At 35.2% G+C, this 25,286-nt stretch overlaps 3 protein-coding genes across 6 annotated transcripts; 2 read left to right on the top strand and 1 right to left on the bottom strand.

Annotated features, from left to right (window-relative positions):
• Positions 1-9,329: 9,329 nt before the first annotated feature.
• LOC107631046 (B3 domain-containing protein Os07g0563300) lies at positions 9,330-18,114 on the top strand. Of its 3 annotated transcripts, none has more exons than XM_088508683.1 (14): positions 9,330-9,867; positions 11,221-11,302; positions 11,451-11,546; positions 11,852-12,170; positions 12,291-12,627; positions 12,756-12,852; positions 13,234-13,408; positions 13,752-13,831; positions 14,994-15,041; positions 15,133-15,396; positions 15,679-15,728; positions 16,311-16,424; positions 16,754-16,824; positions 16,956-18,114. In XM_088508683.1, the coding sequence occupies exons 1-14, from the start codon at positions 9,716-9,718 to the stop codon at positions 17,708-17,710; spliced, it is 2,640 nt and encodes an 879-aa protein (XP_088364809.1). In that variant the 5' UTR covers positions 9,330-9,715; the 3' UTR covers positions 17,711-18,114. The 3 variants fall into 3 exon arrangements, with proteins under 3 accessions (XP_088364809.1, XP_088364810.1, XP_016189849.3); XM_088508684.1 differs by having other exon boundaries at positions 9,411-9,867; positions 13,258-13,408; XM_016334363.3 differs by having other exon boundaries at positions 9,432-9,867; positions 11,235-11,302.
• A 988-nt stretch (positions 18,115-19,102) lies between these two features.
• Positions 19,103-20,575, top strand: LOC107633630 (syntaxin-124-like). The gene has a single exon (XM_016337236.3). The coding sequence runs from the start codon at positions 19,369-19,371 to the stop codon at positions 20,281-20,283; it is 915 nt and encodes a 304-aa protein (XP_016192722.1). The 5' UTR covers positions 19,103-19,368; the 3' UTR covers positions 20,284-20,575.
• A 1,732-nt stretch (positions 20,576-22,307) lies between these two features.
• LOC107631045 (vacuolar protein sorting-associated protein 28 homolog 2) lies at positions 22,308-23,839 on the bottom strand. 2 transcript variants are annotated; one of them, XM_016334362.3, is made up of 2 exons: positions 23,786-23,839; positions 22,308-23,171 (listed from the first exon to the last, which is right to left on the bottom strand). In XM_016334362.3, the coding sequence occupies exon 2, from the start codon at positions 23,078-23,080 to the stop codon at positions 22,451-22,453; it is 630 nt and encodes a 209-aa protein (XP_016189848.1). In that variant the 5' UTR covers positions 23,081-23,171; positions 23,786-23,839; the 3' UTR covers positions 22,308-22,450. The 2 variants fall into 2 exon arrangements, with proteins under 2 accessions (XP_016189848.1, XP_088366136.1); XM_088510010.1 differs by lacking the exon at positions 23,786-23,839 and adding an exon at positions 23,259-23,783.
• Between the last annotated feature and the right edge of the window lie 1,447 nt (positions 23,840-25,286).

Here is a 25,286-nt window from a genome sequence, read left to right on the forward strand (position 1 = left end):
ACTAATTTGTCCCTGTCAGCCTAGACAAAATGATGTCGTATTTTGTATGGTGAATACAATTTGTTTCTAAAAAAATTAAAGGAACTTCATTTTAACCTTTCAATCTATTCAAAATTATTATCTTCAAACCCTAATACCTAAATGTCTTCTCCCTCTTGAGCTATTGACGCTGTCTGGTGTTGAAAGTTGCTGCTGATGATACTATTTATGGAAGTTCAGACGATGTTGGTGGTGACACACAGTTGAAGTAAGTTATATTTTTTATTTTATAAAAAAATATAGATAAATAATTTTTAATCAGTTAACTTTAAATAACTGTAATTAATAATATTTAAAAAAAATTAAAATAATCATTAATTAATGATAATTAATTAATATAGAATATAGTTTAAAAATACTTGTTGATTTAATTAGTTAGACTCTTATTAATTACCTAACGAAATTGTTATTTCATTCATGAACAACTCTGAATTTTGAATTTTTTGTGGTCCTAAGCACGCTAGGACTAGTCAACAACATTTGTATCAGCTAGTGCTGTGCCACAACACTTAACTGATCTAGCTCGTATAAGAAAGAAATAGAAAATTTTTAGTCCCCAACTCTCCAAACATTATTCCAATATGTTCTACCAACTGTGACACCATCTGATCTGTTCTTCCAGCAAATGTAAGACCATCCGTTTCACATGGTGTGTCAGCAGAGGCAATGGCAGTAGCTAGTGTTGGAACTGCATTAAGATTTTTTAACTTTGTCCCTATTCTTGGATTCAAGTCTCCTAGAAAAACTGGATAAATTGTGAATTGATTGTGGCACAAGTGCCTTTAAAACTTATGTTTTTTTTTTAAGCTTAGTTTGATAAAATTTTTGAAAAAAAAGTTTGTGTTTTTGAAAAACACAAACATTTTGTTTTGTGTTTAGTAAATTAAAAAATTTATGTGCTTGTGAGTTTTTAAAAGTTAGGGATACTTTTAAAAATATAAAAAAAATTTAAAATTAGTTTATATTTATCAAAATTAAAAAAATATAATATAATCCTATATAATAATAAATATCTAAAATTATCTTTATTAATTATTAACACTAAAAAAATAATTATTTTTTATTATATATATATATATATATATATATATATTTATTATGATTTTTTTATTTTTAAAAACTATTTTACTAAATACAATTATGGTATTTGTATTTATTGAAAACTATTTTTAATTTTATTTTACCAAATGTAAGTACTGCAGTTTTTAAAAAATAAAAATTTTACCAAACTAAGTTTTAGTATGTTATTAGTATTTGAATACTTATGTTATCAAAACTTTTTTGTGTTATAGTCTAATGTGGCATGATTTTGCCTTGTTTAAGAGTTGTATGATATAGTATTAGATCTAAAAACGTGTAAATTTTTACTTTGTTGTAGCAGCAGCTTGCCTTCTTTAAAAGTTATATGATTGACAATGCAATTATGGGAAAATGAAAGATTATGTTTATGTTATATGTTCATGCTTTTAAAGTTGATTAATAATTTACGTTTACCTTTTTCTTTCATAGAAACAATTGAACACAAACAATGAATATCATAAAAATAATTAAATACAAACAAGTAACATCTCATTTCATCCAAAAATAATTTTCATCTAGAATATGATCAGTTTCAAAAAAAAAAAATAATAACATAAGTGTTTTGTTAATGATATCCTAAACAATAATTTAGTGCTTCCCAATCACATTCAATTACAAACACCAGAATCACAAAACAAATCTCTTATATAAACTTCTTACCAAAAATAGTCATTTTTCAAGCTCTTTCAATTTATTTGTCTTCTATCACATAATTTTAATTTTGATAGTATTTTCTGTAAACTCTATTTCAAGCATCACCACTAGAATATTGATAAATAGAAAAAAACATATTCATCAAGTCATGCTTAGCTTTGTAATGGGATGATGCAATCTAGAATATATAACAATTAACCACATATTAATAACATTAAAATAGAAATCGTTTAACAAATAATCAACCCCAAATTTAACAATACCTTCAAATTTGGAATAACCTATTTAAATTTTCTCTACTCCAAACAAACACACACACACATATATATATATATGGGTTAATACTCAAATTCGTCCCCGAAAGATTACGCGATCTTCATTTTCGTCCCCGAATGATTTTTTTAATCAAATTAGTCCCTGAAAGATAAAAAATAAGTCAAATTAGTCCTCTTGTCAGTTGGGCGATGACGTGGCACGTTAAGTGCCACGTGGCATGATGACTTGGCACGCCACGTGGCAAGTCAATGCCACGGTCAACGCCACGTGGCATGTCAGCGACACGTGGCACGCCACGTGGCATGTCAGTGTCACGTGGCAGGTCAGTGACACGTGGCATACCCAGGTTAACGCCACGTGTCACTTGACATGTAAAAAAGATTTTTATAGTCAAAATAGTCCTTGAAAGTTCAGAAATAAGTCATTTTCCTCCCTCAAATTTTAAAAATTAGTCAAACTAGTCCTTATATAATTTTTTTTTTATTTTTTCTTCATAATATTAAATTTGAAATATTTTTTGATACTACTAATTTTAATAGAAATGTAATTGACAAACAAAACATTAGTAATTGTATCTTTTCTTCTTAAAAAATTTTTCCAATAAAATTATCTATCTCCTTTAATTCTTCTCAAAATCTCTCTTATTCTTTTCTATTCTAAAACATTTTTCTTACATACATTTTGCTGGAATATATATATATACTCAAAATTGAAATGTATGTATTTATTAACCTAAACAAAGTTATATGCTCGAAATCAAAATTTATGTATGTTAACCTAAAAAAATAGTGGTATAACTTTGTTTAGCTTAACATACATGTACAAGATGTCTCTGGTACGGGTTGAAGGATGGATCGGGAACCTGCGAGTCGAGGCGAAGACCGGATCGCGTGACTGGAGCGATGGGGGGAGGTACCTGTAAAGACACTTCGACGCTCCAGTCAGAATGGATCTGAGAGGTGTAAAGTGTATGGAATGAATGAATACCTGGAGGGACCTGGGTCCTCTATTTATAGGTGATGGTGAATATCTTATCTTATCTTATTTGGCTAAGATAAGGGAGACGTTTGAATTCGAAAGTCGGTTAGGAGTTCTAGAGGGCCGTTTCCGGGCCTTCCGGAAGAAGGAGATGGGTCAGACCCGAGGAACCGGGTTCGGGTTTAACCTTGGGTCCGGGATCCGTGGGTCGAATCCGTAACAATACATAAATTTTGATTTCGAGCATATAACTTTGTTTAGATTAATAAATACATACATTTTAATTTTGAGTATATATATATATATATATATATATATATATATATATATATATATATATATATATATATATATATTCCAGCAAAATGTATGTAAGAAAAATGTTTTATAATAGAAAAGAATAAGAGAGATTTTGAGAAGAATTAAAGGAGAGAGATAATTTTATTGGAAAAAATTTTTAAGAAGAAAAGATACAATTACTAATGTTTTGTTTATCAATTACATTTCTATTAAAATTAGTAGTATCAAAAAATATTTCAAATTTAATATTATGAAGAAAAAATTTAAAAAAAAAATTATATAAGGACTAGTTTGACTAATTTTTAAAATTTGAGGGATGAAAATGACTTATTTCTAGACTTTCAAGGACTATTTTGACTATAAAAATCTTTTTTACATGTCAAGTGACACGTGGCGTTGACATGGGTATGCCACGTGTCACTGACCTGCCACGTGGCACTGACATGCCACGTGGCGTTGATCGTGGCATTGACCTGCCACGTGGCGTGCCAAGTCATCATGCCACGTGGCACTTAACGTGCCACGTCATCGCCCAACTGACAAGAGGACTAATTTGACTTATTTTTTATCTTTCAAGGACTAATTTGATTAAAAAAATCGTTCGGGGACGAAAATGAAGATCGCGTAATCTTTCGGGGACGAATTTCAGTATTAACCCTATATATATATATATATATATAGAATAGCACGTCACATTTACATGTATGTCACCTTTATTCCTTTCAACTCGACCGTTACTTACTTTTTAGGGTTTCACAGTTTGCTCAACCAAGGATACCAACTTGAGTTTGAATAACAAAGTCCGAAAACGAGTCGGGTGATGAGCTTTCGTGAAGATATCAGCAGTTTGATCTAGTGTTCCAACAGTAATGAGACGAACAGCATCAATAAGGATACGTTGCCGAACAAAGTGGCAATCAATCTCAATGTGTTTGGTACGTTCATGAAACACATCATTATGGGCGATCTGAATAGCACTGCGGTTATCACAAAAAACATCAGTAGGGGACGACTGAGGAGCACCTAAATCTTCGAGAAGTCAACGAACCGAGATAACTTCAGCAGTGGTGTCAGCGAGGGCACGGTACTCAGCTTCTGTGCTTGAGCGAGCAGTGAACGTTTGCTTCTTAGCACGCCAAGAAATGAGAGCATCGCCAAGAAATAAACAGTAACCAGTAGTAGAACGACGATCAGTGGGATCACCTGCCCAATCAGCATCGGAGTAAACCTGAAGAGACAAAGAGGAATGGACAGAATAATAAAGGCCATGAAATAGAGTGCCTTTGATGTAGCGAAGAATGCGAAGAATTGCCGCATAGTGAGTAGTACGAGGAGCGGACAAGAACTGGCTAAGTACATGAACCGGATAGGCGATGTCTGGTCGGGTGACAGTCAAGTAGACGAGACCGCCAACTAACTGTTGATAGAGAGTCGGATTATCCAAAACAGTGCCATCCATAGGGGTAAATCGAACATTAGGCTCAAGAGGAGTAGACTCAGTGCGACTATCTGTAATCCCAGCGCGAGTAAGAAGATCTAAAGCATACTTAGCTTGAGAGAGATAGATGCCATCATCGGTGGAGATGACCTCGAGACCAAGAAAATAGCTGAGAGAACCAAGATCTTTCATCTCAAAGGTACGGTGAAGTGAGGCCTTGAGATCAGAGATACCATCAACATCATCCCCAGTAATGATCATGTCATCAACGTACAAAAGTAGAAGAATAACTCCACGTTCGCTTTTACGAATGAAGAGGGCATTCTCATGAGGGCTAGAAGTAAAACCAAGACTGCATATGGTAGTGCTGAACTTGTCAAACCATTCACGAGGAGCTTGCTTAAGTCCATAAAGTGCCTTGCGAAAGAGACAAACCTTATTAGAAGGACAAGGATATCCCGGAGGTGGTTTCATATAGACTTTCTTTTTCAAATCCCCATTAAGAAATGCATTCTTCACATCCATCTGACTGAGGGACCATTTTTTAACCGCGGCAATGGCAAGAAGAGCTCTAACAAACGTAAGACGAGCGACAGAGGCAAAAGTCTCTTCATAATCAATACCATACTCTTGCGTACAACCTTGAGCAACCAAGCGGGCCTTATAACGGTCAATAGAGCCATCAGAGCGAGTCTTGATCTTGTATACCCATCTACTGCCCACAACTTCCTGATCAGAAGGAGGATCAACCAGATTCCAAGTGTGTGCTTTTTCAAGTGCCTGTATTTCTTCTTGCATTGCTTGTTGCCAATTTGGGTTTGAGGAGGCTTCTCAGAATGTCTTAGGTTCATGTTGATGAAGAATAGTAGAGAAGCAATGGTAATCAAGAAGATGAGGAGGTGGATTCCTTACCCTAAAAGAACGAGCGGGAGGAGGAGGCATGACAGTAGGAGCAGGATCATCGTCCGGTCTGGAATCATCGGGAGATGGAGAAGGCAGAAGAACAAGAGGCTGTGGAGGGTCACTCGAGATAGAATCTATAGAATCATCACTAGGAAAAAGATCAACATTGGGGTTAGTAAACAAAGGTGACTGAGTAGTAGGAATGGACTCAAAGGATGAGAATCGAGAAAACATGTGGTGCTCCCAGAAGACAACATGACGAGATATACGAATACGTTTAGAGAGAGGATCCCAACAATGATAACCCTTGTGTTCAGTGCCATGATCAAGAAAACAACACATACGAGCCCGAGGTTCAAGTTTACTATGTTCATGAGGTTGAAGAAGAACAAAACATACACAATCGAAAACTCGAAGAGAACTATAATCTGGGGAGGTATGATAAAGACGCTCAAAGGGAGTAACATTACCAAGAACAGAAGAAGGGAGTCTATTGATAACATGAACAGCAGTAAGAACAGCTTCACCCCAAGTACGCTCAGGACACGAAGAAGAAAGGAGCATTGCACAGACGGAGTCAAGAATGTGATGGTGTTTGCGTTCAGCTCTACCATTTTGTTGAGATGTACCAGGACAAGAAAACTCAGACAAAGTACCCTGTTCTGCAAGAAAGGCTAAGAGTTTAGAATCACGGTATTCCATAGCATTATCACGTCGAAAAACCTTAATGACCTTGGAAAACTGAGTTTTAATCATAGTAGCAAAGTTGATATAGATCTGAGGTAACTCATGGCGATTAGTCATCAAATAAACCCAAGTAAAATGGGAATAATCATCAATGAAAACGATAAAGTATCGAGCTCCGCCCATAGAGGCAATGGGAGCGGGGCCCCAAACATCAGAGTGAATGAGATCAAAAGGAGAGCAAGCAAGAGATGAATTATTGTGAAAAGATAAAGCAGGTTGTTTGGTAGTTTGACAAGAAATGCAATCAAAAGATTCATTTGGAACCTGACCTAAAACACATTGAGACACAAGAGGACGCAGTTTTCCTAAGGAGGTGTGGGCAAGACGCTGATGCCATAAGTGGAGGGAGAGAGAGAAGAAGCAGCACAGAGATTTAGTACAGGAGGAATATGAAGATTCTCGAGTTCAAATAACCTTCCGACCTTACGTCCAGTCCCGATGATTTGTCCCGTCCGAGGATCCTGTACACGACAACCAAAAACGGAAAAAGTGACTTCAAAACCCAGATCAACAAGTTGACCAACAGAAATAAGATTGAAGTTTAATTTGGGAATATAATAAGTATCAGGAAGATTAAGAGTTGACTGGGATATAGAACCCTTGTGTGTTGCGTGCAAGAGGGAGCCATTTGCAGTATTGACAGAAGGTCCATTTATAGTGGTAGACATGGACGAGAAAATATGACGCAACGGAGACATGTGATTAAAGCAACCCGAGTCAAAGTACCATTTAGAATTACCTGGAGGGGTGGAAAAAGCATCAGGGGTATTACCAGAATCAGAGAGAAGACGCTGAAGAAGAGATGCAATATCAGAAAGAGAGACAGGAGACGAGTTGAGTGGACTAGGACGTGGTGGGCGAGTAGGACAGGCAGTAATTAAATGTCCCGAGAGCTTGCAGTAACGGCAGAACAGCTGTGAACAATGATAGCTAATATGACCTTTCTGGTGGCATGTGCGACATTCAACAGAAGGACAGTCGGGGAAGAGGTGCCTAGAACGGTTACAATTTCGACAGAATTTACCCTTTCTGTCGGTGGCAGCAAAAATATCTGGCTTTTCCATGATAGTAGTCACAAAGATCAAAGAGAGGAGAGAAAATGGCAATTTCGGAGCAGAAAATGAGAAATCGGAGTGTAGAATTGGAAAGAGCTCACCAAAAAACCTTAGGGAGGGTCCCACTTGACTGCCACGTCAGCACCACGTCAGCAGTGACGTCAGCGCCACGTCAACAGAACGGTGACACGTGGCAGCCCGCGAGAGGACGGAGAAGACAGGCTGGCGCTGAAGTGGAGGTCGGGTCAACCAGCGGGCCGGGCCGGGTCGGGTCGATAGCGGGCGCGCGGGTCGCTGTGGAAGCTGGCGGCGTGACACATGGAGGCTCTAGGATCGTGGGATGAGCAACAAGATTCAATGGCTATTGAAGCATCTGGGAGGAGGAACAATGGAGGTGGGCAGGGACGTTCCGGCGGCGCGTGAGGGCGTGTTCGGCGGCTTTAGGCGACGGTTCCGGCGGCGTTGGAATCCTGACGGAGAGATGAACACAACGGTGGCGGAGGTAACGAACCAAAGCGTCGGAAACAGAACGAAAAATCAGAGCAAAGAAGCACTGTCGGAAGAGAAAAATAAGGAGGCTATGAACAAATGTTCATTGGAAAAAAAAACTTTAGGCTCTTGATACCATGTTAGAAACAAGAGACTGATAGAGTAATCTGAAAAGTGTATTATTGAGTTATCATAGGTACAATATACAAGGGGTATTTATAGGTGGTAAATGAATTAAAGCAATAAAAGCATAGAATCCTACGATTAATATACAAATATACTAGACAATACTAATTAATATAAATTGATTCTAATGATTTTGAAACAGAGAAGAAGAGTTTTCACAACAAAATTCAATTTACAATGTTGCCGTTTTCATTTTAACAATTTTGGACAAATAACTACTCCTTATCCAACCTCACTACTCCTTAATAATTCATGTAGATCAACCTTTAACGTTCGATTCAACAGAAAAGATTGTGTTGTCCCAAAACTTGCAAAAACAAAAACCAATATAAAATTCTTAATTTTTTAGAAATCACTTTATTCATCCAGATAAAACTAGAAATTGAAGTGGGTGATTACTCATATTTTAACTTATAAGTAAACTATAAATTAGTCAAATAACTATATGTATTTATAATTATACAACCATATACTTGTGACCAAAATTATTATTATTATTATTAATTAACTATATATACACAGAAACCTATAACTCAAAAGAAAGTTTATAAGAAGTTTGTATATAGCACTTTACCATAACGTTGACAGACAAAAATTTATAAATTCTTTCCCATCGTGCATTCAAAAAAAATTATATTTTAATGTTCGAATTAATATCAATCTACTAATTAAAATTCTCTTAATGAAAATTTCTTAATTTAACTATAATAATAAAATAATTACCAATTAATTATGGTTATTTATTCAAAGATAAGTTTGTCATTCTTTTAATTATTTTTTTAGAACTTAAAAGAGTAAAAAAATTAAATATATGTGTTATATTTTAGAAATATCAAAAAGATAAAAATTTAATATTTATTTATTTAAAAGTTAAAATATATGTATTCTCAATTATTTTTCAAAAAAAATTTAAGAAATTAACTGCAACATAAATCAACTCAAGCCAATCTTTCTTATTTTTAATTTTAAAATTCGAAAAAATAATATCTTTTTATCTATATCTTTAAGGATATAATTAATTTTATGAAAAGTTAATATTAAGATCTATTAGATAAAAATTTAACTGATTAAATTATTTAATTATTTTTAACTATTAATTTCAATTAGTTACATCTGAATTTTCACAGTATTTTTAATTAAAAAAAAAAACCAATCTAACAAACACGTTGGCATCTCCGGAGGCCAAACCCAAATTCACAACAACGCACGCACACACACACACACTCTCTCTCTCCGACGTTACTACTTACTACATTTAACAATTCAGACTCCTTACTACTCCATGTCCCCAAAAAAAAAAAAAAAAAAAAAAAAGAAAAAGACTCCTTAGTCCTTATTACTCCCACCATACCGTATCATACCTTTCTCTCTCTACCCCCTCCCTCTTTCTCTTCTCTCTCTCCCTCACTCACTCACGTATGATTACAGATCAAGCCGCGCCACCAACAACTCTTCCACTTTTCACTCTCTGCAGAAGCACGCCACCTTTCTTTCGCAGATTCCTCGGTGCTGCTTGTTGATTTTGGTGGTGTAGTTAAAAGTTTGCAGAGTTGTATAGTTTCAAATTTCAATGGCTTCTGCTGCTGCTTCCGTGTCTTCTTCCTCCTTGCCGTCGTCCGGGTTCTGCTACAACCCTGAATGTAAAGAATTGAAGTCTCAAATACCTAAGAAAGGTTGGAGACTCCGTTCCGGAGACCGAGCTGAACTTTGTGATCGATGCGGGTAACTAGTTTCTTTGACTTTATCTTTTTTCTGTTACTACAACCTTCACACACACATATATATTTCTCTTTTGGTTACTTCTGCGCTGTTTATGCCACTAGATTGGGAATTAGCTGAGGTTTATCAGTGTTAGTGTTGGTTGCCTTTGGGATTTTCATACAAAGTTTGCTCCTTTTGCTCTTTCTTTTTGAAACTTCCCATATTTTTGTTCATTGCGTGGCGTTTTGGAATTATAATGTGAATTGGAGATTAGTTTTGGAAAAAAAAAAAATTTCTTTTACGGTTTTAATCTAAATAGCTGGGGTCACTTTTTATTTCTTTGTTTTTTCTTTCCTTTTTTCTTTTAATTTAAAAAGCTCTTGTTAGCGTGTGTTGGAGATCGGATGGACGGAACCCTCTTTCCATTAATAACTTCTCTTATAATGTATTTAAAAGCTTGGAACCTTGAATGTATATTGTGACGATCGCTGAAGTTTGAAGAATTTCTTAGGGGGCCATTTATAAGCGGGACTGAGGGGCTCTTTTAATTACGTGACTAGGTTCTATGTATAGATAGTTTTGGAGAGGGTTATTTGGTTTTGATTTCTTTCAACCTTCAATTTTTTTGTGGGATTTGGGAGGTGTTTTACATTTTAGACTATGATATGAAATTATGAACACTAATAGTGGATTAAAAGGGATGGCGGAAGAGTCTTGCTTGGGAGTATTTTGAAATGAGGAATTGCCAAGTAACCCTTAAATCCAATCCCTTAAAATTTGTTAAGAGTTTAGTTTAGAGCAGAACACAAGAGAGGGTAAAGGATTATGAAGTATGAGGTTTCACCTTACTTTTTAGGAGGCAAAGAGTAGACATTTGAGGATTGTGTTAACTTTTCCGAACTCTCTGTTACCCTGGCCTCATTTCATGGTTCTCCCAAATTCCAGGATTTTTAATTATTGTAATCTAATTTACTTTATTATTCCTATGCAACTTTTCTTTTTCTATTTTGGGATAGACCCCAAACTATCAAAATGTCATTTTCTAATCTAATCATAGATTAATTACATTTAACATTTCAACTGCAATGCACATTAATGAAAGTGAGGAAAAGTAATTATAGAATTCAGTTGACTCAAGTTTTTCTATTATACATTTTGTCAAAATTTCCAATGCATTTGAATTTTGACTTTCTGGGTACTAGAACTGAATGCCTTTTTGATCTTTTGCTCATGGTGAAAGAAACCATTTTGTACCAAAAGACACTATTTTGGTTAAATAATTCCTGCTGCTTATCTTTAGTTTGTGTTGTTTTTTTTATATGGTGCATATATGCTACTGCATCTGTAAGATCTGATTGTTACTGTGTTTCTTAGCTCTGCTTTTGAAGAAGGAAGATTTTGCGAGACTTTTCATTTGAACACTTCTGGTTGGAGGAACTGTGAGACTTGTAGGAAGGTGAGTTAAATATTTATTTTATTTTTATTTTATTCTGTAATTGCTTGAAGGGCTTTATATGGTACTTCTTTAGGCGCCAAATACTTTTTACTTGAACTCCCCATGTCAAGTTGTACTGTGTTAACTCATGATGATTATTTCTTTGCAGCGGATTCATTGTGGATGTATTGTCTCAGATAACTCGTTTATGTTGTTGGATCCTGGTGGAGTTGAATGTAATGTATGTGCAAAGGAACATCATATGGTAGGTTATCTATAATGGTGATTAAATTCTGAAATATTATTTTATTTATGCACTATGTTGATTAAATTCGGCCAAAATTTTTTCCTATCCTTTTTTTCAACATCTTTAATAATTACTTATTTGTGCGTTGCAATGCCTAACTTTCTGAATTCCCTTTTTATCTGGTTTTTTGCCCTTGTATATTTCCAAATTCATGGTTATGGTTTGACTCTTGACATTTTTTCAAGCTTAAAGTATGTTTTATGCAACATTTATTTCTTTATATGCGTAATTACATTATTCCTTTTTTCCGTTATACATGTCAGTCATCAACCCGGCCATGGTCTCAGTCTTTTTGCTCTAATTTATCTCTAAGACTTAGAGACATCTCCACAAATAATTGGAATCAGTTAGCTGGATCAGGTCCTGTACCATGGAAGCAAGCACCCAGCCTATATAATTCTGTTTCTTCATCCAACCTGCAGCCAGGTGTGGCCTCTCTAGTTGAATTGACACATAAACTTGGCAAAATTTATGGAAATGAAAGATTGCCTGATTTTTCTCTGGGAAAGAAAAATGAAAATTTTCCTGGAATATCCAACTGGAACACTAAGCTTGAATCACAGGAGATAATGCTTGTGAATGGTAATGTTCGTTTTATCTGAGTTTCTATCATTATTTTTACCTGTTATTAGTTAGGAGCTCAAGGCATCTCTTATTAACATGTAGTTAGCTACTTGACCTGATTCTTTTATTGTATCACAGGAGCAATGAATGAGGACAAACCTAGTTCATGTTTAAATCTTTGCCAGCAGTCTTCTTCTGTAAAGGAGGATTCATCTCCGCAACCTTTTGCATTGCCTGTACCTTATGCATCTCCAAATGAAAGAAATGGTCAACCCGGGGGGAATCAACTACAACAAACCCCTCCAGCTCCTCTAGGAAAGCAATATAGTGGCACTGTTCATTTATCACTTGACACATCAGGTGAAACACAAGTTCGTAATGGACGGCCTCGAGTAGATGCACGAGGAAGAAGCCAGTTACTCCCACGGTACTGGCCCAGATGTACCGATCAGGAGCTACAGCAAATATCTATCGAGTATCCTTTAAGCTACAAATGATAATAATAATGTCATGAATTCATGTTCTTTCTTACATTTTTCTATGGAATTTTTTTGCTGTAACTAAAATCATACGGAAGAATTATATTCCTTAACTTTATTTGAGTTCTAATTCTGTCATTACCCCGTTGTTTCAAAAAACCTTGAGCGCTAGTGATGCTGGGCGAATTGGGCGTCTAGTGCTTCCAAAGAAGTGTGCTGAGGTTAGTGATGTAATTCTCTTTTGGAGTTTGGATTGGGTATAATTTATATGGATGTTCAATGTGCGTAGTGAATTGGATGTCACGGGATCACCATTTTGGTGTGCTCTACTCATGATCTATTTGACTGTGTCTTCATCTGACATACAAATGATTTGGTTTGTGCATTGTAGCATGGTTTATTCACTTAGTCTTTAGATTGTTATTCTGTGAGGAAACCTTATTTTCTTGCATGCTATTCTTTTCTTTTAATAATATTTTTATCCACAAAAAAAAAAAAAAAAAAAAAAGAAAGAATGGAAATCTGATTTATTTGGCAAGCCTATCATATTTATTTCATTTAATCTGATTTTCTATAGTTTAAAATTCTGCTGCATGAGACAGGCTTATTTCCCTCCAATTTCACAGCCTGAAGGGTTGCCACTCAAAATCCTTGATGCAAAAGGCAAAGAGTGGATATTTCAGTTTCGTTTCTGGCCCAACAATAACAGTAGAATGTATGTTTTGGAAGGTGTCACTCCCTGCATACAGTCCATGCAGTTGCAAGCAGGTGACACAGGTATTAAAGACATGATATGCTAGAATATATGGAATATTCGTCGTTCGTTTGTCCTTATTGATAGCTTACCTTCATATGTGAGGTTTGCATGAACGATCCTTGTAGTTCAGTCTGCCTTGCATTTCTTCCACGCCTTAACTTAATGCTATTTTATTTACTTGGATGAATTTTATATTCTAAAATGTCTTGAATGTTCAAATATTCCAACAAAGTTGACAATCTTTTTTTTTTCTTTACCACAAAGCCGAGCCCCCTATCCTTGTAGTTAGACCTTATAATTTATCTAGTTTAAGACCTTTCCTCCTGTATTAGTTGTTGAATGTGTTACTTTTTTTTCCTCCAGTAACATTTAGCCGGCTGGAGCCAGAAGGGAAGTTGGTTATGGGATTTCGAAAGGCTTCAACTGCTACCCAATCTGATCAGGTACGGCCTTTAGGGTGCATTTGGTGAAAAGACAAGATAGGAACAAGACATAAATACAAGAACAAAGACAGAAAAAAAAGCGTTTTTTGTATCTTGTTTGGTTTGTGTTTAAATATACAAGTACAAAAATTTTAGAAGTCTATTTTATCCCTATTATCTTCCTTTCACTATCATAGATCCTCCATTATAGACACACACACACAAACATCAACCACTCACCACCACCGAGGCCAAAATCTCCAGGTATGCCTTCTCTCACTGCAGATCTGCTGTCCAGCTTCCCTCACAAATTACCAATATAATCTCCTTCCTCAGCATCAACCAATCCTTAAACAAAAATCACAATCAACCACTAAGAAAAAAATTTGAGGGAGAAAAACACAACTTCTGCAATAACAGTAATGAAAATTAAAGATTTAAAGGGAATGAATCTTACCTTCCAAGGGTTGAAAGAACAAAAAGGCTCTCTTGGTTTCCAAGGAGGTGGGGTGAAAAGGCTTTTGTTATTCTGGGGAAGTCAGAAGAGGAAAATGGGTGGGTGAAGGGGGCAAAGGGAAGGGAAGAAGAGAAAGAGGGAGACACAGAAGAAAGTGGATTCAATTAAGGGCATCATTGTCCATAGAACAATATGATAAAGGTCGTTAAGAATATAAGATTACAAAAAATTCTTTTCCTCCTTTGTATCTCCAATTTGGTGGTACAAAAATTTCTTCAAATTTTACCACGTGCCGTGATGCGTCTTTGTATTAATGTGTCTGTTTTGTAACCAAACATATTTGTGTCCTAGCATGTCTTTGTATTTCTGTCTTGTACTCCTCACCAAACACAGCCTTGGAGACTAAAAGTATAATTTCTGAACGATGCAATCTATATTATTTTTCATGTACTTTCTTTATATTCAAACTTTGTTGGATATGGTGGTGGTTGTTCTGTAAAGAAATTTATGCCAAAACCAATCTGCTGACACACAGCAAGGACTCGGCATTCACGTTTACAGAGAATTCGTGAAAGACAAGGGGATCTGTAATTAATTCATGAAATTAATAAAGACTTATAATTTTTGTTTCTTATTTTGTATTTATATTATGCATATTGCATGTATTTGTAGAGTTAATTGAAACTTTGTACTTTCCAACTTAAAACTTATATTTATTGTTTACAGGACAATGAAGCAAATAAGACCGGAAATGGACACTCCACAATTGGTGAAGTTAGTATCGCAAAACCAAAACACCATTGAACTGCAAATGTTTGTCATTTGAGATATTCCCAATTGATTGTATCTTCCTTTCTTTATTTAGGTTGAAATGGCTGATCCTAGTTCATGGTCTAAAGTTGATAAATCAGGATACATTGCAAAAGAAGCACTTGGGAGCAAATCTTCAATCTCTAGAAAGAGAAAGAGCAGCATCTTGGGTTCAAAGAGTAAACGTTTAAAAATTGAAAATGAGGATTTGATAGAACTCAAGATTACTTGGCAAGAGGCTCAAGGCCTGCTAAGGCCGCCTCCTGACCATGTCCCTAGCATTGTGGTGATTGAAGGTTTTGAATTTGAGGAATATGAGGTACCTTTTTCTTGCTTTATGTTAGAAATTATCCTACTGTTAATTTAGCATGTAGTTGTAAGACTCTTGCGTAAGATGAGTTTAAAGTCGAGCTAAAAAGACTGGAAGGAAGGGAAGTGGACATGTGACATTGTAATGTGCTTTTTTTGTTTATATTTAAAATGTTGAAGTCTTTTAGACTAGTACTTTAACTATTTGGTTGGTTTTGTTGTTACCTTGTTGTTTTAGTCATTTAAATGGTAGAAATTTGTATAAATTCTTGACTCCCTTGTGCTTTTTTAGGATGCTCCAGTGCTGGGTAAACCAACCATTTTCACCACTAGTAATGAAGGGTAAGTCACTTATCTTCCATCATTCATCCATAATTTGATTTGTTGATGGCTCGATATCTTTGGCATATTTTTTAATAGTTTGTGGAATGATGTTCTGTTGTAACTTGCATGGACAATTTCTTCTAAAGTTGATACTGTTGCATAGAGTCATATGAATGACTTGTATCTTAATGTGCCTTGACAATGCCCAGACCCACTTTCTTGTGTTAAAATTCGAGTTGTTGTATTTAGAAGAATAAGAACAAGGATGGAACTCTCTAGAGACAATAATACCATGCTAAGAGTCCTCTATCTCCACCTTAAACTATTCGATAAAGGCACATGAATTATTTTATATTTTAATGGTGACCTTAGCATGGTTATCAAAAACCACACAATTTTTTTCATTTTTCGTTTTTTGTTGTGTATGCTAGATTAGCATTTTATATGCACGAGTGTATTTATTATTGTGCTTATGCTATCAGTTTATTTAGAACCTTAAAATGACAATTTATACCTTCTGCAAAATTTACTCTCTTTTATTCTTGGTAATTTACTCTATTAATTTAATTGAGCATATTGATTATCAAATTTTTGTGGCAGTGAAAAGATCCAGTGGGCTCAATGTGAAAATTGTCTCAAGTGGCGCAAATTGCCAGCAAGTGCAATTCTTCACTCAAAATGGACGTGCTCTGACAATTCATGGGACCCAGAAAGGTACAGCAGTGATCCATTTCTCTTAATTCTTGTGGAACTCTTGTTTCTGTATGTGTCTAGCAAGACAGTGCAGATGAAATTAGTAAACACATATCCCTGGTGAATAAGAATGCATGCCATACAGGCTTAATGGATATGGGCCAAGAGTGATGTGGTATGGATGAAAAATTCGAGAAGTTGAAGGAGTTGGAAATTTTTTCTTTTTACTGTATATCTAATTATGCTTCAATTGACTCCTTACTTTGATGGATTTTTTCCCCTTTTTTGAGTCATAAGCCTTGCTGAAAGGTAGCTCCTTTTTTTCTTTAAATCTTACTCCATGAAAACAGATCCTCTTGCTCAGTGGCACAAGAGCTGACTGCAGAAGAGCTCGAGAATTTGCTACCTTCTTGTAATTCAGGTTTCGATGTTGACTCCTTCTTTCGAAGCAATGTTTTGAATTGCTTCTCTGGTACTTTGTAATATTTTAAGGTATTTCTAAGCTATGGTATTATAACAACTCTAGTTCTGTTCAATGCATTTATTTGGCAGTTATTTCAAAGAAAATGAAGGCCACTAAGCAAGAGACAGATAATTTTGATGCTATGGAAGGACTTGATACACTTGCGAACCTAGCTATCTTGGGGGAGGATGAGTCACTCCCTACGTCTACCCAGGTTACAACGAAACACCCCAGGCATAGACCTGGCTGCTCTTGCATTGTTTGCATTCAACCTCCCAGTGGGAAGGGCCCTAAGCATAAGCAGACATGCACATGTACTGTCTGCTCGACCGTGAAACGTCGATTCCTTACCCTACAACAGAAGCGTGAGAAGAAACAAACAGAAAAGGCGGAGACAATACGGAAAAGGCAGCAGCCTCCTCCCCCGGGACAATCAGCTGAAATAGTGATTGAAGATGACTCGTTGCCTTGTAGTAATGCAGGAGATAGCAGCCCAAACCCAAACAAGGATGGAAATGGCGGTTCAGATGACGATCCTAACCGGATAAAATCATCTAACTTACCATTCAAAGGTCAAATCGACCTCAATATCCAGCCCGAGCGAGAGGAAGAGTTGTCGCCGCGATCAGATTCTGGTGGCATGAAGGCACTGCTTGATGGCACAGAAAGACATCTCAGGCAGCTGAATATTTTGAACTCCGGGGATGCAGATTCTTCAGGTAGCCAGTCAAAGGGAGTTGGAGATGAAACAAGGGAACAAAAACTCAGCAATGGTGTAGTCCTCGGAAATAATAGTCACAATTCTGATAGGGAGCTTGTGCAGCCTTTGACTATGAATGTGTGAAGTTCCAACAAACTCCCAAGTTGGTAATTACTTAAAGTGACATACTCTTGCAAAGCTATGTTGAAGTGGGGAAGATTTTTGTGTGTACATTTATCCACTTCGATTAAATGCTTCTTTTTTGAGTGCTTGTACATAAATGAGGGGTAGGAAACTGAAAAGGGATTGGTGAAAAGCTAACAATATGTCCGGTAATGTAAGTGGATATCATATCAGTTTGTTTAGGCAAATTGTAAAATGCAGCTGAATGGGATGGTAGGCTGATGTAATTAATTAGCCCAAATTTGTTCTCCGTAATTAATGTTAACTTTGTGTATATTGATGGGAAGAGCAATACTTTAGAATAGAATCTATTCAGCATTGGCACATTATAATTTTGTTGGTGGAATGCAATTATATATTTATACTTTATCTTTTTCATTCTATGAATTTTCACTTCAAAATCATTTTTTTAATTAATTATTTTGGTGGATTTCTTTGAAATGATTGATTTCGAAATGCTTAACATCTAAAAACAAGAATTTGGATCCTCTAAATTTTGAATTCTCATTTTAGAGGGTAAAGTGTGATCTCTCACCATTTATTTCACATGTGAGACCAAAAGAAAATATGAGAGAGAAACTATTCAAGGGTAAATGATCAAATTTTACCCTCTAAAGTGAAATTCAAAATTTTGAGAATCCAAATCGTAAAAACATAGTGTATTTTATCATTAACTTGTCTATTTATTAATGATTTTCTTGCCAACCATAAATGATATGTTTAAAATTTTAATTAATTAACTTATTTATTTATTTATTGTAAAGCATGAATCTAACGAGACAATCTTATTTTCAATGAAAATAGAACTTTATCCTAATTCTTGTTATTGTAAAATTCATAAATAACAATCTAATTTTAAAGAGAACTCCGTTTAATTTTATTTTACGAGAGTTTCCTTGTTCTATTCTACAGTCAACCACTTTTCAAAACAGAAGTTTATAAAGAAGAAAAAATAATGTAACGCAAGTACGCAACCTTGATTAATTATGATCATTTTAGTTTTTGTTTTGTTTAGAAAAAGAAATATATAAATAGAATGACTTAAACAACAAAAGGTTATCCATTTACAGGCTTAATTAGAAGAGAAGGAACATTAAAGAAACTTAAAATGGGATGAGATGGGAAGTTCTATTTAAATAAACTACAATTTCAGCTAAAAAACTCCCTAAAAATAAAAAAGATCAAAAGAGAGTCACAGAAAAAATATGACCAAGTCAAGTGTAAATAGAAAAACAGCAATGCCATTTGTTGTTATAGGAGCAACCTTTGGTGGTTCCAAGTTGTAAGCACCTTTGTTTGATTAGCATCAAATAAATTCGGTTGTTCCTTGTTTCACAGCCTCCTATTAGAGTACCACCCCAAGAAGAAAAGGGACTTTTCTCTCTTCAGAACCCTTTTGTTGGTGACAATTTTTGTTGCATTTTGTCACCACCTACTTTCCTCCCTGTTAGTCCATTGATCATAATCTAGAGGAGGATGAGGAACATACCCTACTGTGTTAGATGATGACCATTGTTTATGGTCTTATATGTGATTTCTGATACTTGATTTACCAAGTTCAGAAACACATAGAGTAACAAAACAGTATAAGAAAAAAAAAAAACATAACATAAGCAAAAATGAATGACCTATTCTCAAGTTCCTTCAAGAAATACACTGATGTGGCGCCGCAGAGCGACTACATGAACGATGTGGAGGCCGGAAAGGAAAGTATCAATCTGGACAAGTTCTTCGAAGATGTGGAGAATGTGAAGGAAGAGATGAGAACCATCGAGAAGCTGTACAGAAAGCTGCAAGAGGCGAATGAAGAGAGCAAGATTGTCCACAATGCTCAGACCATGAAGGATCTTCGCGCGAGAATGGACCAAGACGTGTCTCAGGTCCTGAAACGTGTGAAGATGATCAAGGGTAAGCTGGAGGCTCTAGAAAGGTCCAACGCAGAAAACAGAAAGCTTCCGGGGTGTGGTCCAGGGTCCTCAGCGGACAGGACAAGGTCTTCGGTTGTTAGTGGCTTGGGGAAGAAGTTAAAGGACTTGATGGATGACTTTCAAGGATTGAGGGCCAGGATGCAATCGGAGTACAAGGAGACAGTGGAGCGCAGGTATTTCACAATCACTGGGGAGAAGGCAGATGAAGACACCATTGAGAATTTGATCTCCAGCGGCGAGAGTGAGAGCTTCCTCCAGAAAGCAATTCAAGAACAGGGGAGGGGTCAGATTATGGACACCATTTCTGAAATTCAGGAGAGACATGATGCTGTCAAGGAGATAGAGAAGAACCTTCTTGAGCTTCACCAGGTGTTCCTCGACATGGCAGCTTTGGTGGAGTCTCAGGGCCAACAGCTCAACAACATAGAGAGCCATGTTGCTCATGCCAGTTCCTTCGTTCGCCGCGGCACCGAGCAGCTTCAGGAAGCTAGAGATATTCAAAAGGACTCCAGGAAGTGGTACTGCTATGCCGTCCTCCTCGTCATTGTCCTCATCATTGTCCTCCTCTTCCCTATACTGATAAACATAGCGCCTCACTTGTTTTGATTAAACACGCTAGATTCACCATGTTTTGTGCCTCGCCAAATGGCAGTTTTGATCAACATCACTTCACACATTTTCATTCATAGCCAGATAGCCTTCATTCTCATCACAACTTTCTCTGAAGCTAAGGATCATTAGAACAAAGGTTATTCTGATTTTTCTTTTTCTTTTTTTGAATTCACATAGAATTGTAATAGGAAGACTACAACAGAAACATGAGCATCACAATGTTGTAACCATAATGGTTGAAATACTTACTTAGTAACTTGACTTTCCATATCATCCAATTCTATAATGCAACTTGATAGATCATAAATAGGTATATCATATTATGGGATCCAAATTCCAACAGAATAAGCTACACCTCGCAGGTGATGTCAATCCCCAAAGAAAATACTTTTTCTTTTTTGTTTATATAACTTGGCCCCTTTTTAAGGCTTAAATTGCTTCTTCAACGACGTGGAACTAAATACATGAATTAAAGAAAAGCTACTACAGCAAGGTGCGACACAAAAATGGCCTTATTATAATCCCACGATGTATTAACGTATTAATGTTGTCTAATAGAATTGACCTCGTTTAACGAGATTTACCCATTCAAAAGTTGAAATCAACCAAATGCAAATGTCATTTATGAATACGTTTATTTTTCAAAGATTGGATGGCAAGCTACCGTATGTTAGAGTCTAGCATGCCCATAAGTCGATTAGATTATGATCAAGAAGCCTACGGGATTAAGAGCCTGTTTGTTTGGTAAGTAACAGAAGTTTTTTTTTTTTGAATGATGAAAAGTCATAGAGTTTTTAATTTTCTGAAGAGTTAACTCACAGTTTCTTGAAAGTAAAAATTTCTTGAAAAAGTAAAAATATATGACTCTGCTAGAAGTACTGACATTTTACCACCATTTTCACGTAATGATTCATGTGTTGGAAATATTGACCTTCTACCAGCATTTTCAGACAATGTTCCATCTGAATCACCTACTGCAAATATTCCTTCCAGGTAATTTTTTTTTATTTTATCACTATTTTTATTACTAAGTTTGTATTTAACATTGTGTGTGATATAAAATCTCAGTTTTAATTTTATTTTTTCACATATGATTTTATTTTTATAATTAGTTATAGCAAGTTCTTGACCTTAATAAAGGAGGAGGAAGTTCTAATAAGAATAAAAAAAATAAAAAACAACAAAATATACATGGATACACATTTTACATTTTTTTTTATTTTCACCTACCATATCATACACAATAAAACAACAAACACTAACTGCACAATAATTTTTTTGACATTGTTATGAAGATTATTGTGAATTAGAATTTTGTTATTATTCACCACATATAAGAACACCGTTATGGATAAGAACCCAATGCTAAAAGCGCTAGAAAAATGGAACTAATAAAAAAACAAATAAAGAATTAATTGCCTAATCGATTGTAATCTTAATGATTAAGTTATGTAAAATCGACATGCAATATTCAACATTTGTTATCGTAGTTATTTTAATATCTATTTTTTGTATAAAAAAAGTGTATTTTTTGAGTTATTTATCCAAACGCTATTATTTTTAAAATAAGTATTTCTATAACTAAAAATTCAAACACAAAATAACTTATTTATAAACTGCTATTAATAAAAATCATTTAAAAATCATTTAAGTTATTTATCCAATGCCTAAGAAGAGAGAGATGTGAATGAAATGATTAATGAACTTAGTATCTTTGAAGACTCTTTTGCATTGGCCATGATTTGGAGGCTGTGATGACTCGCAGAAGTCTTGATGTCAATTCATGATGCTAACTATTTAGAGGATCTTTGACAATGCAGGTTGAAACCCAGTTAATGAAAGACAGATAAATGAAAACTACTATCATCTCAGGGCTGTAAGATGGTAATTTCTTTTAGTGAGTTCTTCATCTTAACCTCCTGACAGTCAGTCAATTTACACAGCAACAACAGGGGAACTCAGCCAAACAACTAGAGGAAATAAAAAACCAAAGCACATACACAAGATAAAACAGCATAGGGCCATAATTTGCCAATATCCAGCATTAACAATATATAAGCAGTGACCAAATAAGAAATTCCTCTTTAATCAACATAATTAGTTAAAAAAAAGGAAGGCAAAAAGAAATCTCAATTTAATTTACAAGCATCCCCAAACTCAATCATGTACCGGCATTGGGAAGAGCTGCCATAAAGGAATTGTAAGAAGACTCAAGATCAAAGTGAAGTTGCCGAGCCTGCTGTTCTGTCAACTCATCAGCTGCCCCCATCTTCGACAACCTTGCAATCCATTCCTTCATCTTTGTTTTCCCCTCGAAATCAGGTGGCAAGATCGTCAACTTATTGAGGGAAGCATAAAGGTCCGAGAGCAGTGGGTGCACCTGATCCACAGCCACCATGTTAAGCTTCAACGAATCCATAGCCGTAATAAAGTTCTGCACACACTCAGCTACAATGGCAGCCGAGGTTGATGTAGAGGCAGCAGCCGCCGCCCGATGCTCCACTGTGGCAGGAACACCGGATATCACAAGCCGGTTAATGGCAGCAGGGCACTCCATCTTGTAAGTGTCTGCAAACCGCTCAATGCTAGGGACAGTGTCTTTGAGCGTGGAAGCCAGTGTTTTGAAATGCGCAATTAGCTTCTGGCACTCTAACTCATACTCCTGTGGTGAGATTATATCCCTAACATACGCTTTCTCAAGCCTCTCAGTGGCTTTGATAATGGCATAGAGCTCAGCAAAGTTATCATACATTTCCCTCTCGCGCTTGTCATTCCATAGCTTAACCTCCATAGTATTACTATAAAAGGGTAATATGAATACACTGAAGGAGGAGGATTGGAGAAGAGAACGGGACACGCGCAAAGGGATGAGCCCCTCTTCACTGAGGAATAAAAACAAACACAACATGGTCAGAAATGTAATAGTGCTAAGATTACAAAACCAACCAAAGGGGTTTGGGGAATCTAACCTAAGATCAGCAGTTCGTAACATGACAAACCAAAATGCAAAGAATATACTGTAGACTGTGGAGTAGTGCTAAAACCAAGAGTTGCGAATTCACCATTCTCATGTGATAAAACAAAACAACACAAAACAAAACACGAGAACAATTCCTAATAAATATCCTATCTTTCCATCGAAACAAACCAGAAGCAATCCAAAACAGTCAATGAATCATACTGGGTTTCTATTATTTACTTTCAAATCCCAAGTAAAAAAAGAGGGGTTTTTTTCTTTTGTACATTAAGAAACCCAGCTTGGAATGGGTAGATTGTGATTTGTGAAACTATCCTGAAATATTGAAGCAAACAAGACAAAGGAGCGCAAACATTGATGAAAAACAAGCAAAGCAGAAAAGCAAACAAGCAAGCATGAGAATCCCATTGTAAAAAATCAAATCCCCGGCATAAGGAGAAACTCGAAATTAGTAAAATTACGGATAAGAAAGAAAGAAAGAAAGAAAGAAAGAGAGGGAGAGAGAAAGAAGAAACTCACAGAGAGAGCAGGAAGAAACGAAGAGGTTGATGGGAATTGGGGAAAGGGGGGTGTTTGTAATAAGAGAGAGAGAGAGAGAGTTTGAGGAGAGCGGAGAATGAATGAAAGGGAAGGGGGTCTGCATGAGATTAATCAGGTGCGATGCGGTGCACCCGAGAGGTTGCGTTTGCGTTTGCGTGTTCGGGTCCCACTCGCGATGGCTTTGCTTACGTCATCAACGTGTAGCAGCAGATTATCCATCAACCTAAGTAATCAAAAACATCCCATTATTAATGGAGAAAATCTCTTCAATATACACACATTGGGTTGGATTCCTTTTAATTAGATTTGCATTCTACCCGCCTTCTTCATGGGCTCATTTTTCAATAAAAAATATTTAATTTATTTTTAATATATATTTTAATAATTAATTTTAATATACATATAATATAATTATTTTTTAATATTTAAATTCAATAATAAAATAAAAAATTTAGAAAAAAATATTCAGGTCAAACTAGTATAAAATAATATAAAAAAAAATTAGTCCAGATATAAATAACTTGTCACTAATTTTATTGAAAATAATTTTTTTAAAAAAATATTTAATTTCGAGTCAAATGAGACCAATATAAAAATATAAAAAATCCTAACTCAAAATTCTAAAAATTTAAATTTTACAGTTGACCATTCTATTTTGTCGGATTTAATTTTAGATATTATTAAACATTACGAATTTTACGGTGGACTGCATATTTAAAAACTTCTATGAATTATTTATATATAATTTATTAAGAGTAATTTATCAAAATAAAATATTTGAGTTTTAATATTATTGAAATATAATTTTTGTAGTTTGGATATTAAAATACAATTTTTTAGAAATTTATGTAAATTGTAGGAGGAGTCTTATAAATTCGGTTTCTGTTGAAGGGTAAAATAAGCATAAATAATTTTTTTTTTTGTATAAATTGTAAAAGTCATCAAAATCTCTTCTTTCAGTTTTTTGGTTTAATCTTTTATTATTATTTTTTTCTTTCTTCTCTCTTCTCTCAGCTTGTTTACTCTTTTTTTTATTAACCTTTTTTTTATTTTCTTCTCTTTCTTTTTCTTCCTCCACTTTCTTTTTTTTGTTTTTATCATTATTATATTTATACCTATTCAATCCATATTAATACAAATATAAGAAGATATTAATAAATGATATATATTCTATGTGTGATTATTAATTAGTAGGTAAGATTAAAATGTAAAATGATAAATTTGGTATATATACTTAGGGCTGGAAGTGAGTCAAACCAGCTCGAGCTCGACTCGTTAACAGTTCGATAAGCTAAGCTCGTGAGCTGATGAGCCAAGCTTGAGCCTGAAATTAAGCTCATAAATTAAATGAGTCGAGTTTGAGTTTGGATAAGCTCAGCTCATTAGCTCGTGAGCTGGCTCGATTATATATATATATATATTATAACAATTTTAATTGTTTAATATTTATATTTATTTTTTTCATATAATTTTAATATAG

This window comes from Arachis ipaensis, chromosome B3 (assembly GCF_059453495.1).
Source record: "Arachis ipaensis isolate K30076 ecotype BB chromosome B3, ASM5945349v1, whole genome shotgun sequence".
In the NCBI taxonomy this organism is placed as follows: domain Eukaryota; kingdom Viridiplantae; phylum Streptophyta; class Magnoliopsida; order Fabales; family Fabaceae; genus Arachis; species Arachis ipaensis.